An 18,160-nucleotide genomic window follows, 5' to 3' on the forward strand; every position below is an offset into this window, starting at 1 on the left:
GAGGACAGGGAATGGGGAATAGGGACATTTCATCGGCCTGGCGGAAAGAACAGCTCCTGTCACTGAACTGTACCCAGTTAATCATTGTACAAAGATTACTATAATTGAAAATTATTATTAGGAAATGATGTTAATTCTTTCCACTTTTTCCCTGTTCCTCTTCCCTTCTGTGTCATGTTTTTTAGATTGCAAGGCTGCATGAAGAATCTATAGAAAATAGAAAAATGGCATGGCTACCGAAGTAATGTATCATGTACCACTTCAAGCTTCCTTCATCTTTTACAGTGCTGGCAGAGACTTCTGGGAATTGTAGTTTAGCAAAATCTGGCAGGATTCAAAACTGCCCACTTCTAAAATATTGTAAATAAACCTGTATAATTGGGGGAGGGGAGTTTCCTGAGTACATGGAAAGAAAAGCTCCATTTTTGCAAAGTACCGCCTTAATAGTCCATGCTGTTTAGAGACAATTAAAATGGATTCCTTTTGCTAGAGATTGACAATTAATGCAACACATCGTTTTTAATACATTTGTAAAATTAACTGGTTAATTCAGCTGGGAATGGGTAGGAAGCATTTAAAAATACAAGGTATTGTTGGGGGCAAATAAGGCTTTTTAAAACTTACAATATCCTATAGATTGGAAACATCTAAATCTGGCCCACCTAACCTTTAAATGTCATCACCACCTACATGAAGTATTAGCATATTTACTTCTCTGTAGTGTCTTTCTAGAAATAATCATAAACCTAAGAATGCATAAATTCTCTTGCTTTCTACAAGCCGAAGTTCCAAGACAAATTGGCTCAGACTTTGGTTTTTTTAACCTTTAAATCTCCATGTGACCTTCATTTTGAACATGTCCCTTCATATTTGATTCCCTAGCCAGCTTTCTGTTTAATAAGAACAGTCTCTTAAGTTCCAGATTGTAGAGAACAAGTTGATTTCTGTTAAAACATACTTTCCTTGCTGCTGTCCTAATTGTGAATTTTTCTTCTGAAGGAGTTTTGTAGTATTATTAGTAGTATTACTAATACTAGTAATGTAGTATTATAGTATTTCAGAGCAAATGTTATTGTTTTTTCTCTTAGGGCAACATTCTGAAGGAAGTACTTTTACTATTTTTATTATAGTTTAGACCTGTTGAGTCTCTGTGTTGCATTTTATGAATTGTGTAAGTAATTTGAATTAATTCCCCAGAATAGTTCCCTGTATGAAGCTGTATTGCAGCACCTCCCCAAAACTTCATTAAAAGAAAGAAGAGTCCAGTGGACATTGGGAAAAGGGCTGAATACAGTACTTCTCCCTTGCATTTGAATGTCCGTGCAATTGTGCCAGCAACAAGGAACTTTTCATTTTGAAAATGCAGAAAGTGTGTACCGTTTTGAATGAAAGTTGTTGACTAAACCACAGGATCTCCTCCCTCCCACAATCTTTTATCTTTAAAAAGCTTACTTTTGTCTCTGGGGCCTTTTGTGTAAGTCAAACCCCTTTCTCTGGACTAGCAATTTGGCTCTTGCCTGCCCTCTTCTGGTTTTCAAGCCCTATTACCTCTCCTAAATAATTTACAGGTGCCTTATCTTAACAGGTGCCATTACGAATATTTCCATATTCACAATTTGATTTACAAAATAAAGATATCAGAAAGTTACTTCTCCTTTAAAAATGGCTAATTTTCATTCTGCATTAACTGGCTCCAACACATTGATATTAAGTGGTGTATTACTACTTTTACTATAAGACTTAACAACTTGACTTAACAGTTCATTTAGTGACCATCACTTACGGCATTAAAAAAGTGACTTATGACAGTTTTTCATATGACTGTTGCAGTATTCCCCATGGTCACCTGATCAAAATTCAGATGTTTGCCAGCATCCCGGATCATGGGCTCACCTTTTGCAACAAGCAAGGTCAATGGGGAAGCCAGATTCATTTAACCTGTTACTCATTTAACAGCTATACTTTTCGTTTAACAAATGTGGCAAGAAAATTCATAAAGTGGGACAAAGCTCACTTAATAAATGCCTCACTTCGCAACATAAATTTTGGGCTCAATTGTGGTCATAAGTCAAGGACTACCTGTATTTTCTTGAAGGCAATGCCACTTTTTAGAGGCTTTAGTGTTGTCCAAGTCATAACTGACATATGAACATGAGTTGCACAGTACAACTGGGAGCAACTCCATTGAAGACACAGTTGTAATTTAATTTCTGATCCACTATAACATCTTAAATCCCTGCCCAACAATGTCTTACTTCCTTCATCTTCTAGCCATTGTAAAGAATAACAGAATAAGAGTTGGAAGGGACTTTGGAAGTCTTCTAGTCCAACTCCCTGCTCAGGCATAGCATTTCAGACAAATGCTTGTTCAATCCAGGGGTGGGTTTCATCCGGTATGCACTGGTATGCTTGTACTGCTTCATGAAATTTAGCAGGCCTTCCCGTACCTGAACTTCTGGAGGCCCCATACTGGAACGCTCCCTCCCCTGGCAAAAGGGAAAAAAGCCATTTGAAATTAGCCCGCTCTGCCGCTATGCTAAAAAGGTGGGAGCCAAGACCAAGAGATAACAGGACGACTAACCATATTTGGTTAACCCCAGAGCGATAAGAGGCTGAATTGGGAGCTCTGTGAATTGGCTTGTAGGACACAGAATGCCATGGTCATGGGATTTATTGTCACCAGTTTTCGTTCATAGAACGTATCTATGAAAATAACAGGAAGGGGTGTGTGTATGTGAGAGGGGGAGAGAGAGCAAGTAAGAGAGGAAGGAAGGGGGGAGAGATACACACAAGAAAGGAAGGAAGGAAAAAATGGATGGAGAGGGAGAGAAAAAATAGACAAAGAGAAAGAAAAAAAAAGGAAAGAGAAAGAAAGGAAGAAAAAGAAAGTGGGAGAGAGATGAAAGAAAGAAAAAGGGAGAGACAAAAGGAAGGAAGAAAAGAGAGAACTTATGACCACAACTGAGCCCCAAATTTTGGTTGCTAAGCAAGAGCATCATTAAGTGAGTTTTACCACATTTTCTAAGTTGGCCATGCCCACACGGTCACCAAGCCATGCCCACCCAGTCACATGACTGCCGAGCCACTCCCACAAAATAGGTCACACCTACAGAATAGGTTCTAAAAATTTTTGAAACCCACCTCTTGTTCAATCTCTTCTTTAAAATTCCAGTGTTGGAGCATTCACAACTTCTGGAGGCAAGTTTTTCCACTGATTAATTGTTCTAACTGTCAGCAAATTTCTCATTTCTAGGTTGCTTCTCTTCTTGATTAGTTTCCATCTTATCCTTCTTCTTGTCCTGTCCTCAAATGCTTTGGAGAATAGCTTGACTCCCTCTTCTTTGTGGCAGCCCCTGAGACATTGGATCACTGCTATCATGTCACCCTAGTCCTTCTTTTCATTAAACTAGACATACCCAATTCCAGCAACTGTTCTTTATATGTTTTAGCCTAAAGAGAAGCAGATTACTTGCTATCTGTGCACTGATGTCAGTTGGAAGGATTCAGATTTCTTGGGCACTAGGAAAAGATTTGGGACAAGCAAACCTATGCAAGAGAGAAGCCTCTACTTGAACTGAAATTGAACAAAAACTTACAGATACATAACATCCAATGGCTGGTAAAATAACCTTTCAACTAAACCATGAAACAAAAGTAATTTGTGTTGGGCAATATCTTGTTTGGAAGAGTGCAGTTATGTCCCAAAATACTGTTAACAGATAGACCAATGTTAAATATGAGTTAATTGGTGGACATGTTACATGTTAAAAAGCAAATTATTCACTACGGATTTATTTTGAAAGGGACTGCAAATAAAAATGCCAACATTAGAGTTCCTATGTACAAATACATAGTATGCCTGCATCTGGACTCCCGAATACTATCTGGTCACCATGTTTGAAAGAGCACTTAAAGCGAAACAGAAGAATTCAACCAAAATGCTCGTTAGTTGCACGTCTTCTCTACAAAAAAAAAAAAATACTGGAATGTTGGGCCTCTTTAGCTTGGGAGAAAAGACAAATTGGGTGGTGTATATAATTTGTGGCAACTATTAGTCAAGTCGTCGTAATAGCTATTAACTTGGATGGCTTTAAAAAGAGATTGGATAAATTCATAATAATCTGTCAAAGACTTTTGGTCTTTAAATTTGATGTTAGTTCAAGACTGGTGATGATGTGCTTCATCACCTGCAAAGGAACAACTGCAGTGTGTGTATCTTTTTCCTCCTTGCAAGGACTCCTCAGGCATCTGGTTAGCCATTGTGAAGAAACAAAATGCTGGACTAAACTGGACTTTGTTCTGACTGGACATATCTGTTCTAATATTCCTGAACCTCTTCTTTTATATCAAAGTTCATCAAGAAAATCTAGCATGTCTCAGTTACTACTCGCATGGGAAGAACTGCTCCTGACATGGAAGAATAATCTACAGTATGTATAAACTAAAATGTGGTTTGGAAGTTTGGTCTATACAGAAAACAACACAAAGCTAGTTCACTCAGGATATAGGCTGAAATCTGGTTGCTCCATGTCCAACCATGGGGGAGGGTTAAGATGGGGAAAAACCCAGGCGAGTAGCAGCAGCTGAGGGGAGGCAGGAAAAATGTTGGAAAAAATATGGGGCAGGTAGGCCCATGAAATATGCTCTACTGGGCAGGGATTTTTACTGCTGAGATTATCTAGTATACTGCAGATCATGGCTTCAGGAGGGAAGAGAAGGAAATGCATGCACTGGAAACAGTCACAGTAGAAACACTGTGTTAAAGGAGAAGAAAAGGCATTGAGCATACGGACAAGTAGCATATGTGGTACTGGGATGTTGGCTGTGGCTGGGGACAAGGAGGAAAAGTTCTGGAATGATCAAAGCATGGCAGAGAAGGAAGATGGAAGTTCTGGGAACATGAGGCCATGTAGGGTAGTACAAACCAGTGACGTGCAGTTGCAGGTGAGGCACAGCCTCACCGCTCTCATCATGAAAAGAAAAAAAAATGTAAAGGGAAAAAGACAAGTGCTGAGGTGAGGCTAGCTGCTGCCTCACCGTGAATGACTGCCTAACTGTTTAAAAAAGCCTCTTAAAAAGTGCCCTCTACTATGAGGCAGGAGAACTGCACGCCTCATCTAGTCTGACTTTTTAGGCGTTTTATGATCGCTCAAGCAGAATTAAGCAAGGCTTAAAAGCCTGAAAAGTCCCAAGATAGGTGAGGCACGCAGAACTTTTTGTTTGGTGTGTTTGTGTGTGGCACGCATGCGTGCGTGTATGTATTTATTTTGGTGGAGATGAAATGGCTGCTGGTAGAGGAAGTGGAGAGGAAGGGAGGGAGGACGGGGGTGGCTTTTAGTGCTAATTTGTTTCCCTCTCTTTTCTCTCTCTCTCATTCTCTCCCTTCAGCTCTCTTTCATTTCTCTCTCTCTCTCTCTCTCTCTCTCTTTCTCCCCTTTTCTCTTTCATCTCTTTCTTGCGCGTGCAAGCAAAATACCCCAGGATCATGGCAGCGGGGACAGCGACTCCTTCTGCTGCTGCCACTGAGAAGTGAGTACCTAGCTGCGCTGCGGAGAAGAGCCATGCTGTGCAGGAGACTTTTTAGTGTTGGCTCAGGAAGGAGGGGAATGGGACAGTGGCTCGCACTGACCTGAGTCTAGTGCTAAGGAGTCTCCTGCACAGTGTGGCTCTTCTCCGCAGCGGAGCCAGGTATTCACTTCTCAGTGGTGGCAGCAGAAGGAGTCGCTGACCCCGCCACCGTGATCCCGGCCCTGAAAAGTATTTTGTTTGCATGCACAAGGAAAAGATGAAAAGAAAAGGGGAGAAAGAGAGGGGGGGGAGCAATGAAAGAGAGCTGGAAGGAGGGAATGGGAGAGAGGGAAAAGAGAGGGAAACAAATTAGCGAGAGAAGGGGGAGAGGGAGAGAGAAATGAAAGAGAGCTGAAGGGAGAGAATGAGAGAGAGAAAAAAGAGAGGGAAACAAATCAGGGGGAAAGAAAGGAAGAGAAAAGAAAGAAAGAAAGAAAGAAAGAAAGAAAGAAAGAAAGAAAGAAAGAAAGAAACTTTCTCAGACCTATGACGAAAGCAGTGGCAAGCTAAATTTCTTGCCAAGAAAACTGTAGTTTGCCAGAAGGTACAAATTGGAAGCAAGTCTGATTTTTTAAAAAGAAAATAACAGAGATGGCAAAAAAATGCATCTGAAAATATATTATATTGTCAAACTCAAAAGGCTTTTGATACTTAATTGTCATCATCATCATCATCATCATCATCTCTCTCTCTCCCCCCCCCCCTCGGAGGAAAACACAACAAGGAACTTCTTGGCTCCTTGCTCCCCCGCCAAATCTCTTTTTTTGTTGTTGTTGGCCACTGGTTGCCACTGCATATGGCCCTTGGCGATACGCTCTTGCCCGCCACCCCTTCGAAACACGCAAGGCCGGGACAAAATGGCACGGATCCTTTTATTAAAACCCTCTTACAAAGGCATTTTAATAAAAAGATTGTGATGACGTCAGTGCCTCACCAGCCATAAATCTCATTGCATGTCACTGGTACAAACTGCCATAAGTGGGAGATGCTGAAGGGAGGTGATGCACATGGTTCTTCTTGTATTTGCCCTGCAACATTTTTTTAAATTTTTGTTTTCTTTCTGAAACACAGAACCAAAGTCTTTGGGATTTTGTTTCTGATGAACGGTGATCAACCCAAAATGGTTTGGCAGAATTTTCAGGATGTGGGGCTTTGTTCTGGGTCTCAGTCATAACCTATATGTGTTTTGGATGCTTTTTTTTTTTTAGAACTTTCTAACTCGGAGATCCCGCCAAATCTTAAGTGTTTGAGCTTCTTGAACTAAGAGCTCCTGAAATTCTGTATTAATCAATGTATAGGATTTCCTTTCTGAGCACAACCTAATAGCCTTGCAATAACTATCGGAACTTTTCATTTCTTTGAGAACGTTCAGTACCTGAAACAGTGTGGCTAGAAAGGGTAACGAGTTTCAAACATGACACAGGAAGCAGTAGAGTACACCCTGAGCCCAACATACATCTGATTAACATTCATCTTTAAACTTTTGAGCCTTTCCGCAGCTATAAGAGCAGCTATGAGAAGTAAAGCACTGAAAAAATGTGAAGGTAACACACTTTCCTTGCCCCCTCCTAAAAACAGACGATTCCACTCAACAGCTTTCTTTCCATTGTAAACAATTTTATTCACTCTTTGAAAGAGTCATGCAATCCTAAATACATATTGCATCATTGTCATTGAGGTGCACACAAGTGTATCCAGAGGGCTTCATCCTTCATTGCCCAGGGTCAAATATAGCTGCAGTCCTGAGTGAGATTCCACTTGCTTATCTGCTCCCACTCTTTGCTCATTGATGTATTTCAGATCGACCCAATTTCTGCATCTGGCAATTTCTGTTTTCACAAAACAAAAACTGGCTAGGAGGGGTGCAGGAAACATGGCCTTCGTCCCTGAGAGAAAAAGGCTACAAGAGAAAGCTACATTTTAGAATGGCCTTGCTGGGCCATTTCTTTTCCCGCCATTCGATTACCATTATTAGTCTTTATAGAAAGATGCCTGGAACATTAGGACCACACACATTTCGAAAGTATTGGTGGGAACAGAATAAAGTATATACACATCGGCTAAACCAATCCCATGATCCCTTTTAACATTTGTCCTAATTGTAGACATTGTCTCAATATATGAATATTTTACAGGCATACTACGTAACAGGTGAGGTAAGCTCAAAGAAATGCACTTTTGCCTAGTTTTCTAAATGAAGAATGAGAACAGTTAGACAAAGTCATGCTCATAGGACAAAATAACTTGCATGGGTATTCACCAGAGGTGGGTTGCTGCCGGTTCGGCCTGGTTTAGCTGAACCGGTAGTGGCGGAAGTGGGAGGTTCCGGCCACCTGCCCGGATGCTTCTACACATGCGCGAGCGAACCAGTAGTAAACGAGTTAGCAACCAACCATTGGTGTTCACCAGCTGCACCAAATCATGTGAAGACTCCAGATCCACTTAGTCACTTCATGAGGCATTATACTGAATGCCCCTCAAGTTCGTTCTGCTAGTTTGTTGCTACTGTTGTTGGACTTTCAAAATACTATCAATATTGTTCATAAAGTCAAAGAACTAGGAGGGGCCACATTTAGTCCATCAAATCCAACCTCCTGCTCAGTGCAGGGATTCTTAGCAGATGGCTATCTGGCATTCACTTTACACATGCAGTAAAGGGGAACTCACCATTTGTTTCAAGCTTTTCCTAACATTCAATTGAACCCTCCCATAAGTTCATAATTACATGTCCTGTATTCTAAAAGGCTAAAGAACAGAACTTGATCTTCTTCTCTGGGTCATCCTTTCGGGCCTTTGAAGATGCTCTTTTCCTCCTAGTTTTCTGTTCTCAAGGTCAATCATTCTCAGTTCCTCTTTTCACAAGTCTTCATTTCCAGCTTCCCCATCATTCTTATGGCTTTCTCTGAACTTATTGCATTTTATTTTAAACATTTTTACTGTTTGGTATCAAGAACTGGGATTGATGGTCAAGATAAGATCTCACTATAATAAAATGGAACAAATACTTCTTGCAATTTGATACGTATACTTACATAGAATCCAAATTTTATTTTGCCTTTTTTTTTGCAGCAATGCTGATTAAAATTTGTGGCAACTACCAGTATGTCAAAATCTTTCTAACCAATATCCAGTTAGATATTCATTCTATACCTGTACAATTGATTTATTTCCTATACAATTTCACATTTATATATTAAATTCATTCTATTATTTTTGATCCATTATTATTTTTATTATTATTATTATTATTTTTGATCCATTTCTGTAACCTGTCAGGATTGTTCTAAGCCTTATTTCTAGCTTTGAAGGTGTTGTCAGTAAATCTGAGAAGCATCGTGTGTCCAATCACACTTGGTTAATAAAGAATTCTAATCAAATTTCCATTTCTCATTCCAGTCATTTACAAAAGTTCATTTGATTTGATGTGGAATTATCGATGGATACTCTTAAATATAATTTTAAAAACCAACTGTTTAATTATTATAAAATTAAATCCACAAGTAACCAGTTGGCTAATCAGAATAGCATGGGGTGTTTTTTTTTCCAAATTCTTTGCTGAAATAAAAAATACTGAATTATATCTGTAGCATTTCATCCTGTAGCTAGGTTGCTAGGTTAGACTTCTTGACAAATCCAAGCTGGCTTCTGTCAACATTTTGAAAACAAGGTAATTACTAGATCAACTTCTCAGATACTGATATTAGATTGACCTCTAGTTCCTCTGGATCCTTCCTCCCTTTTTGAAGAGGGAAACATTTATTCTCTTCTGCATTGCACATTCCCTGATCTCCAAGATTTTCCAAAGATCATGCAGCACTGTCAATCAGTTCCTTTGATATCCAAGGATAAAATCCAATTGATATTGAATTAATTTTCTTATTCAAAAATAAACAGGTATTTCCTGACCATATTTCTTTTGCCCTCAAACCTCAATCCTGTCACTTTATTCTGTTCTTCCCAGTTGCTTTTTTAACATCTCCTTGTTGGAGAAGATTAAGTCAAAATAAGAGCTGAGTAGTTTTGCTTTTGTTTACTTTTACCACTTTTACCATTTTTTTACTGTTTAGTTAATGTGTATTTAAACTTGGTATTTTTCATTAAGCCATCCAAGGATGCAGTGGAAATGCTGCCAATGTAGCAATGCACACATTTGTTCTTATGTGACTACACAAAGTAAGGTATGATAGTACCTGAGCAGATTTGCATTTTAAACCTTGAAAAGGGGATGAGGAATGATGCAGAACGTGATGAGGTGCACTTTGTCTTCTTCCTTTGGAGGCTACACAAGATCATCATCCAGAAAGTATCTCCTGGAAAATAACTCTACATCTCTGTGAAGAATTGTCAGTTACTATAGCTTATTAATGAAGACCTAGAAGCAAGGATTCAAGGTAAAACCAAGCAGTCCACCACCATTACTCTGATGGAAATTATAAATGAACCCTTCTCATTGAATGATTAATGGAACTAGATTGTCCAGCTGTAAAACTTTATGGTTAATCTCCAATAGGATGGCACCCAAAGACAGGTAAAGCAGCTTTAAACAGAAAAAAAAAACCATACGCATCTACAGTTAGTAGTTTTGCTTCCGCCGTGTCTCCAAAAAACTGCTTGAATGCCATTTATGTCCATAGCTTCAGTAGTCCAGTAGAGATCGTATCTCCAAAACTTTCATTAGTTTTAATGCATATATTCAAAAACAGTTGGCCCCAAGATACTGGAGATTCACCAGATTGCTAGTAATATGTTGGGAAGGGAGGAAAGAGAATTGCAGCACGATCATTACATGAACAAGCAAGTAATTGTTTTTCAGTGTAAAAGAAATCACATTGCTGCCTTGGTATGATTTTCATATACTCGTCACCAAGGGAAATATGTTAACATGATAATTAACAAATGTGTAATGAAAGACATCTTCAAAGAGGCTTTACCCATATAAACAGACTTTAACAACATGCATGTAGTTCAAGTGACATCACCATACAAATAATGTATTTAATATATCTCTCAACAAATTGCTATTTTATGCCAGTTCTTTTTGTTTTCCCCAGCCACACCTACAGTTAGTTCATTTCCTTTTGCCGAAGGGGGGAGGGACATCTGTGTGAATTTTCACAGAGAAATCTCCCCGTTGAAAAGTTTCAATTAGAGCTAGCTACACTACTTATCTATCCACTTGGAGAGAACTTATTTCTTTACCAAAGTACTGATGGTACTAGGTGTGTTAATTCCCCTGAAACAGCATTGTCTCTGTATGTTACATCCCACAATTCAGCCCAGATCTTGAATAATCTATAACTGATATTAGATCTTTGGCATTGACCCCTTAGATGTGGCTCAGAACAGCTAACTGAGCATGTTTGAAGGGTAACTAAAAGGCTACAGGATGAAACTGGAATAGATAAAAAGGCAGATCCTTATGTTTCTTCTCAAGTCAGCAGGCATTAGGTGATATAAAATGCATTTATCACTCCGGATGAAGACATGGTGCTCTTCCAATGCATAGATTTGGAGGTGTGAATTTGTTTCCGCATACATTACATTTTCACAATCACACATTCAGTATGTACATGCTAAGAACTTAACAGATAACCTGGCATTAATTCATAGCTACGTAGCAGAAGGAACCCAGTGTTATGACAATCCCTAAACAAGTGGTAGATTAAGAGCATAAAAGGAAAGGATGATTACAAAGCGGGTTGAGTTGGCAAGATAATAGGAGGGAAAGGAGAGAAAATTTATGGAGGTACCAACCATCAAATCCATCTCAAGCTCATTCATCTCAAGCTCATTCATCCACCCTCTCCACAAGTTCATTTTAATACAAACCACCACCACAAACCATTGAGTTAGCGATTTTTTTGAATGCTTAGTATTATGTATCTATTTAAAATAGGTATCATATGATCTGCAGTACTTGATGAAGTTTGTACCCACGACTTTGCTGCTCTTGTTATTGTGAAGAGTGTTTAGTATCATTATTTTTTCTTTCTGGTATTGATGACACAGAGGTCCCAACATATGCTGCATATCTTCAGCAAACTCCAGATCAGCATTATCAGAGAAGGGGTGTCTCAGCATTTGGCTGTGGTTTGGCGAGTTGTCAGCTGATGTTGGAAGATCTATGACAAAGAAAAGAGTGGACAATATTGTGGATGTGAACTCAGCCAAGTTCAGAAATAGCATATCAGCATTCCAGAGAAGGCAATATCCATATTTGCACCTCAACAGGTGTCAGGTCAATTACATTATTTACAGGTGAAACTCGAAAAATTAGAATATCGTGCAAAAGTTCATTTATTTCAGTAATGCAACTTAAATGGTGAAACTAATATATGAGATAAACTCATTACATGCAAAGCAAGATAGTTCAATCTGTGATCTGTCATAATTGTGATGATTATGGCTTATAGCTCATGAAAACCCCAAATCCACAATGTCAGAAAATTAGAATACTGTGAAATGGTGCAATATTCTGGGCTCAAAGTGTCCCACTCTAATCAGCTAATTAAGCTATAATACTGCAAAGGGTTCCTGAGCTTTTAAATGGTCTCTCAGTCTGGTTCAGTAGGAATCACAATCATGGGAAAGACTGCTGACCTGACAGTTGTGCAGAAAACCATCATTGACACCCTCCATAAGGAGAGAAAGCCTCAAAAGGTAATTGCAAACGAAGTTGGATGTTCCCAAAGTGCTGTATCAAAGCACATTAATAGAAAGTTATGTGGAAGGGAAAAGTATGGAAGAAAAATGTGCACAAGCAGCAGGGATGACCGCAGCCTAGAGAGGATTGTCCGGAAAAGGCCATTTAAAAGTGTTGGGGACTTTCACAAGGAGTGGACTGAGGCTGGAGTCAGTGCATCAAGAGCCACCACACAGACGGATCCTGGACACGGGCTTCAAATGTCATATTCCTCTTGTCAAGCCGCTCCTTAGCAACAAACAACATCAGAAGCATCTTACCTGGGCTAAAGAAAAACACACCTGGTCTGTTGCTCAGTGGTCCAAAGTCCTCTTTTCTGATGAGAGCAACTTTTGCATCTCATTTGGAAACCAAGGACCCAGAGTATGGAGGAAGAATGGAGAGGCACACACTGCAAGATGCTTGAAGTCCAGTGTGAAGTGTCCACAATCTGTGTTGATTTGGGGAGCCATGTCATCTGCTGGTGTTGGTCCACTGTACTTCATTAAGTCCAGATTCAATGCAGCCGCCTACTAGGAGATTTTGGAGCACTTCATGCTTCCTTCTGCAGACGAGCTTTATGGGGATGCTGACTTCATTTTCCAACAGGACTTGGCATCTGCCCACACTGCCAAAAGCACCAAAACCTGGTTCAATGACTGTGGGATTAGTGTGCTTGATTGGCCAGCAAACTCGCCTGACCTGAACCCCATAGAGAATCTATGGGGCATTGCCAAGAGAAAGATGAGAGACATGAGACCGAACAATGCAGAAGAGCTGAAGGCCACTATTGAAGCATCCTGCTCTTCCATAACACCTCAGCAGTTCCACAGGCTGATAGCTTCCATGCCATGCCGCACTTGAGGCAGTAATTGCTGCAAAAGGGTCCCAAACCAAGTACTGATTACACATGCATACTTATACTTTTCAGAGGTCCGATACTGTTCTATGTACAATCCTTGTTTTATTGATTGCATGTAATGTTCTAATTTTCTGAGACGGTGGATTTGGTGTTTTCATGAGCTGTAAGCCATTATCATCACAATTATGACAAATCATGGCTTGAACGATCTTGCTTTGCATGTAATGAGTCTATCTCATATATTAGTTTTGCCTTTTAAGTTGCGTTGCTGAAATAAATGAACTTTTGCACGATATTCTAATTTTTCGAGTTTCACCTGTAGTATTACTAGTAAGATTCGTATCACTCTATAAAATATTAAATTGCTCATATAAATTTATTTAGGCTTTCCTAGGATTCTACATTCCCCTTCTTATGTTGGCATTTATTACAAAACATTCTATTAAATCAAATGTTTTTTAAAAGGCACATTTATATTTTGCTACCCCTGGAAGTATTGTCAGATCAACTGCTAATCTTCTATTTTAAAAAAGAAGTCTAAACAGACTAACATGCTTTCGAGCCTTCGACTCAGTCATGTTTACCAAGATATATTGACAGGTATGCCAAAATAAAACAGCTGGTTGTAGGAACTTTGTTATGGCTTATACAGGTTACTTAATTAATACTGAAGGGTCAATAGATTTGAAAGTGGAAGCTGCTATTATTCCAAAGAAGACAAAGTGCTTTCAAATATTCATGCCCAAATATCTTCTATGCAGTGTTTCTAAACAAAATAGGTGTTAAAGTATTCAGCCCTATTCTGGTTAAATCTCATTTGCTGCAGTCATTCCTAAGAGGTAGAACTTTGCTTCTGCTTTGGAGGAGAGGAATACTGTTGCAGATCCTTGATAGGACTCACTAACTTAGCCTTTTCCAACTTAGACTTCTCTAGATGGAATCACAACTTCTAGCATTTCCACTAAGGATTAACCAGGACGCTGATTTGGAATGTGGGGAACTGTATCTCTATCATATTGAGATGACACCAGTTGGGGAAAGGTGAGTTTGCTGAATAGCCCAACAATAAAAAGAGCACAACAGCAACTGTATAGCTTTATACCAATTTATACAATAGCAGATAGACAATACTTGAGAATTTGATAATAAAACAGCCAACATTTTCTGCAAAAACATGAACTTGAGATACTTTAAGCACAAAAATGACTGCTGTTAACCTTGTGACAACTATTTTGCTACTGACATAGTATATTAAAAATGTTTACACTATTTCGTTTGACTAAAACCCAGGGTTACACACTGCACGATATAAATTTGGCTCTGCACTAAATACAAGAAGCAACTAAGATTGTCTTCTGTGTGTATTAGTTTATTTGAGATGTTCAATTTTTAATCCTCCAAAGCTAGAAAAAAAATCCTGCATTTCTACATGTTATATATTATAATGATAAGACACTTCTGCAAAAATGTTTTCGGTCTCACACACTTTTCGAAATATGTTTATTGCAGCATAAACGTATGGCCATTACATTCAACCATGAATTTAAATTTTCTTTTTTTAAATTTTGATCTCTGATGTACAGACCATAAACATCCTTTCAATTGAAGAATATATTTGGAAATTATACCTATACTCCAGCAACACTACTTATAAGAACTTTAAGTTATATGGATTCTTGGCAATTGATGCAATGCTTAATAACAAGGAAGACTGAGGATAAGGGGATGAATACCAACAAAGCCTTCTAGGAAAAAAATGGTTAAAAGGAGTTGTCAAGAAGTAGTCAACCAAGTAGAAGCCGTATTACAGTCAAGTAATATGCAACTATCAAATTTTGAAAAATAAAAATTAAATCACATTACACCGAGGAGAGCCAGCTATGAACACATAAAAAATGTAAAAAGTAACCTGGCCAAACCATATTTAGTCAATCTGATGTCTTCTATAATTCTTGTAGAAGTCCACTGCTTTTTCTCAGCTGCTTTATCCAGAGGTAAACAGTACCTAATCCTAAAAGTAATGTATAGCCATACTGCTACTTCTTCTTTGCCCATTCCTAATCTAGAATGTAAATAGACTGGATTTGTGATCAATCTCATCCATGTCTTATTTTTTCAAATTCCATTTTCTGTAATAGCAGTAGACTTATATACCGCTTCATAGGGCTTTCAGCCCTCTCTAAGCGGTTTACAGAGAGTCAGCATATTGCCCCCAACAATCTGGGTCCTCATTTTACCCACCTCGGAAGGATGGAAGGCTGAGTCAACCCTGAGCCGGGGAGATTTGAACCGCTGAACTGCTGATCTAGCAGTAGCCTGCAGTGCTGCATTTAACCACTGCGCCACCTTGGCTCTTGTAATGCTGTTTTGTTGGGTATTTTGTTTCATCCAGTAAATTATTGGTGCAAAAAGATTATTGTCTGATGGTACTTTCAATATTACTTTATGTTTTTTATGCACCACACATATTTTCGATGGTCTTAGGAACCGAGACACCAATTTTATGGTTGGGGGTCACCACAACATGAGGAACTGTATTAAAGGGTCGTGGCATTGGGAAGGTTGAAAACCACTGTTTTAGATGAATAAAAACATAATGACATAATCACCTTCCCTTTGCTCAATTTTGATTCCATATTTCTCCTTCTCATTCCATGTGGCTGAACAAATCCACCAGGCAGATCTTCTAAATGTCCCTTTTATCTTTGGGACAAGCTGTAACAGTGAACTCTTTGATAATAAGTTTATATTTTCATCTGCCACCTTACTTAAATGGATATGTCTCTATCTTCAGTCTGCACACTTCTTTTTATTTGCAAAATGTGCAGTTTCCTGAGCCAGCTGTTTTGGGTAGACAGCAATAACTTCTCAGTAAAATAAAGTCAGGATTGTCCCAAGGATGGGTTCCTACTGACGTTGCTACCTGTTTGCTTCGCGCACATTGTGCGCGCGTGCACTGAGACCTTAACTAACCTTACTCTACTGGCTTTCGGATCATGGCTATGAGCCCAAATAGCAGTGATTCCTATATTCCTTTTCCTACATTTTTTACATCACTAAATACAATGCAAGTTCTCTAGACATATTTCTATCCAAGTGATAAAAGGAACTGCTTGATCCTGGAGAGAAACGACCCCCCCTTAAGACTGTGCCTTTGATATTATCAATTGATTTTAGAGAAAACAGAGGGTTTAGTTAAATAATGCAAAAAAAAAAAGATAAGTGAAGGTAATGGCAAATGGGATCTGAGAACAATAGCCATAATTATTGTGTGTATAATATTTACTATCAGTACTTAAAAGAGATTGTACCCAGACAGCATACTGTTATTGTGAATATAGAAATTTTATATACAACCCAAGAAAATTGTACAATAACAACAACAACAACAACAACAACAACAACAATAATAATAATAATAATAATAATAATAATAATAATAATAATAATAAATCATGTGTTGTCCCAATTGTAATTGGAGCCCTTGGAGCAATACCTAAAGGGTTACCTTGCTATTTGGAAATTTTAATCTATCAGACTTGAACATTCTGATTCTACAAAAAACCACCCTACTTGGAACAGCTTATATCTTCCCACGTTACCTTAACAGTTCCTAGGTCCTTGGTTAGGACTCGAGCTGTTGAGCTACCAACCAGCCCCAAAGGCTGTGAATCTCACCAAAGATTAACCACATAATAATAATAATAATAATAATAATAATAATAATAATAATAACAACAACAACAACAACAACAACAACAACAACAAAAAGACTGTGCCTATGAAAAGAAGTCTTAAAAAGAAAAAGAATCCTATATTGCAGAATGTGAGTTGTATGTTTTCCAGGTGTGAACAACAAAGGACTTTATGTATCTCATACCTATTCCTCAATGTTTATGGGACAGGATTCCGGAGCTGCAGCTGTTCAGTAAAAAAGAAAGACCAAAAGCAAATGGTAAACCAGAGAAAAGAGAGACCACACAAATGCACAGACATGAATGGGGCAGAGGGGCGTGTGTGTTCCAGAATAGAGAGGGAAAAAGAATGAAACAACATCAGCTTCCTGCATGACATTTATTGCCCCCCCCCTTCCTCCCTCGAATAACTTTTAAAGAATTTTTGCACAATGTCTCTGGGCGATAACATTCCAGCTTGGGAATGTGCCAATCAATGCAAATCCAAGCTGCTTTACTGTCCATTTTTAGTCCTATTTTTTGAAAATGTATAAAATTCAGATGAATTTTTGGTTTCTTTTTTTTTCTACCAACAAAAATGCCTCCTCCGTGTCTAGAGAGGCTGATTCTCAGTGCTTCCTTGAATGGCTAGGTGACCCTGTAGCCACACAGACACTTGGGTCAATCCAGGATGTGCTACAAAAGATAAGCAGCATCCACATTATTGTAAGAGCCTCTTCATGTATTTCAAAAAACCTATTTTCAAAACAGGGATGAAATGCAAATTTGTTTCAGCAGAATTCATACCTGGATTATTTTGCCTTCCTAAACTTGAAGGTGGTAACTCCACATGAAAGATTCCTAGTTTAATACTGTAGCCTGGCCTTTGCCAGTTCTTTATATTACTAGAAAATGTTATGATCCATTCTGTAGCAAGAATTCACTAGAATGTATGGGATGCATCAGGAAGAAATGGAGATAGTCCTATAGAATGTGCCAGGCTACTTTCTCTCTAAATTAAGGGCTAAACTGAAAAATTGAAACGCAGAAGCCCGGGGTCCTAAATCTCTGCCTAAGCTTCTCAGCCTTTTTAATTAAATTATCCCATATTCAACAGAAATGTGCACACTATCCCACAATAAAAGCACAAAACTGTAAACATTACCAAGGTTTTTTTTTTTAAATGACATTTTTGCTTTTTTTACACATGTTTAAATTTATGCTATGAAGTAATGACTAGAATGTCTCTCTCTGTCATTATTGTAAAACACAGACTTATTTCAGAAATACGAAAGAAAGTAATATACCTTCATAAGGTATCATGAAAAGGCTTCTGAACAAGTTACATCTCAGAGATCAGTGCAAAATTCCACA

General features: G+C 38.6%; 1 protein-coding gene across 1 annotated transcript in view; it reads right to left on the minus strand.

Moving 5' to 3' along the window:
- Positions 1 to 8,797: 8,797 nt before the first annotated feature.
- The window catches only part of RNF157 (ring finger protein 157), a 61,766-nt gene continuing 52,403 nt past the window's right edge, over positions 8,798 to 18,160 (minus strand). Inside the window, 1 exon segment of the mRNA XM_032208819.1 lies at positions 8,798 to 11,690. Within this exon segment, the coding sequence (XP_032064710.1) occupies positions 11,452 to 11,690 (239 nt within the window). The 3' untranslated portion in view covers positions 8,798 to 11,451.

Source organism: Thamnophis elegans, chromosome 2 (genome assembly GCF_009769535.1).
Source record: "Thamnophis elegans isolate rThaEle1 chromosome 2, rThaEle1.pri, whole genome shotgun sequence".
Classification (NCBI taxonomy): domain Eukaryota; kingdom Metazoa; phylum Chordata; class Lepidosauria; order Squamata; family Colubridae; genus Thamnophis; species Thamnophis elegans.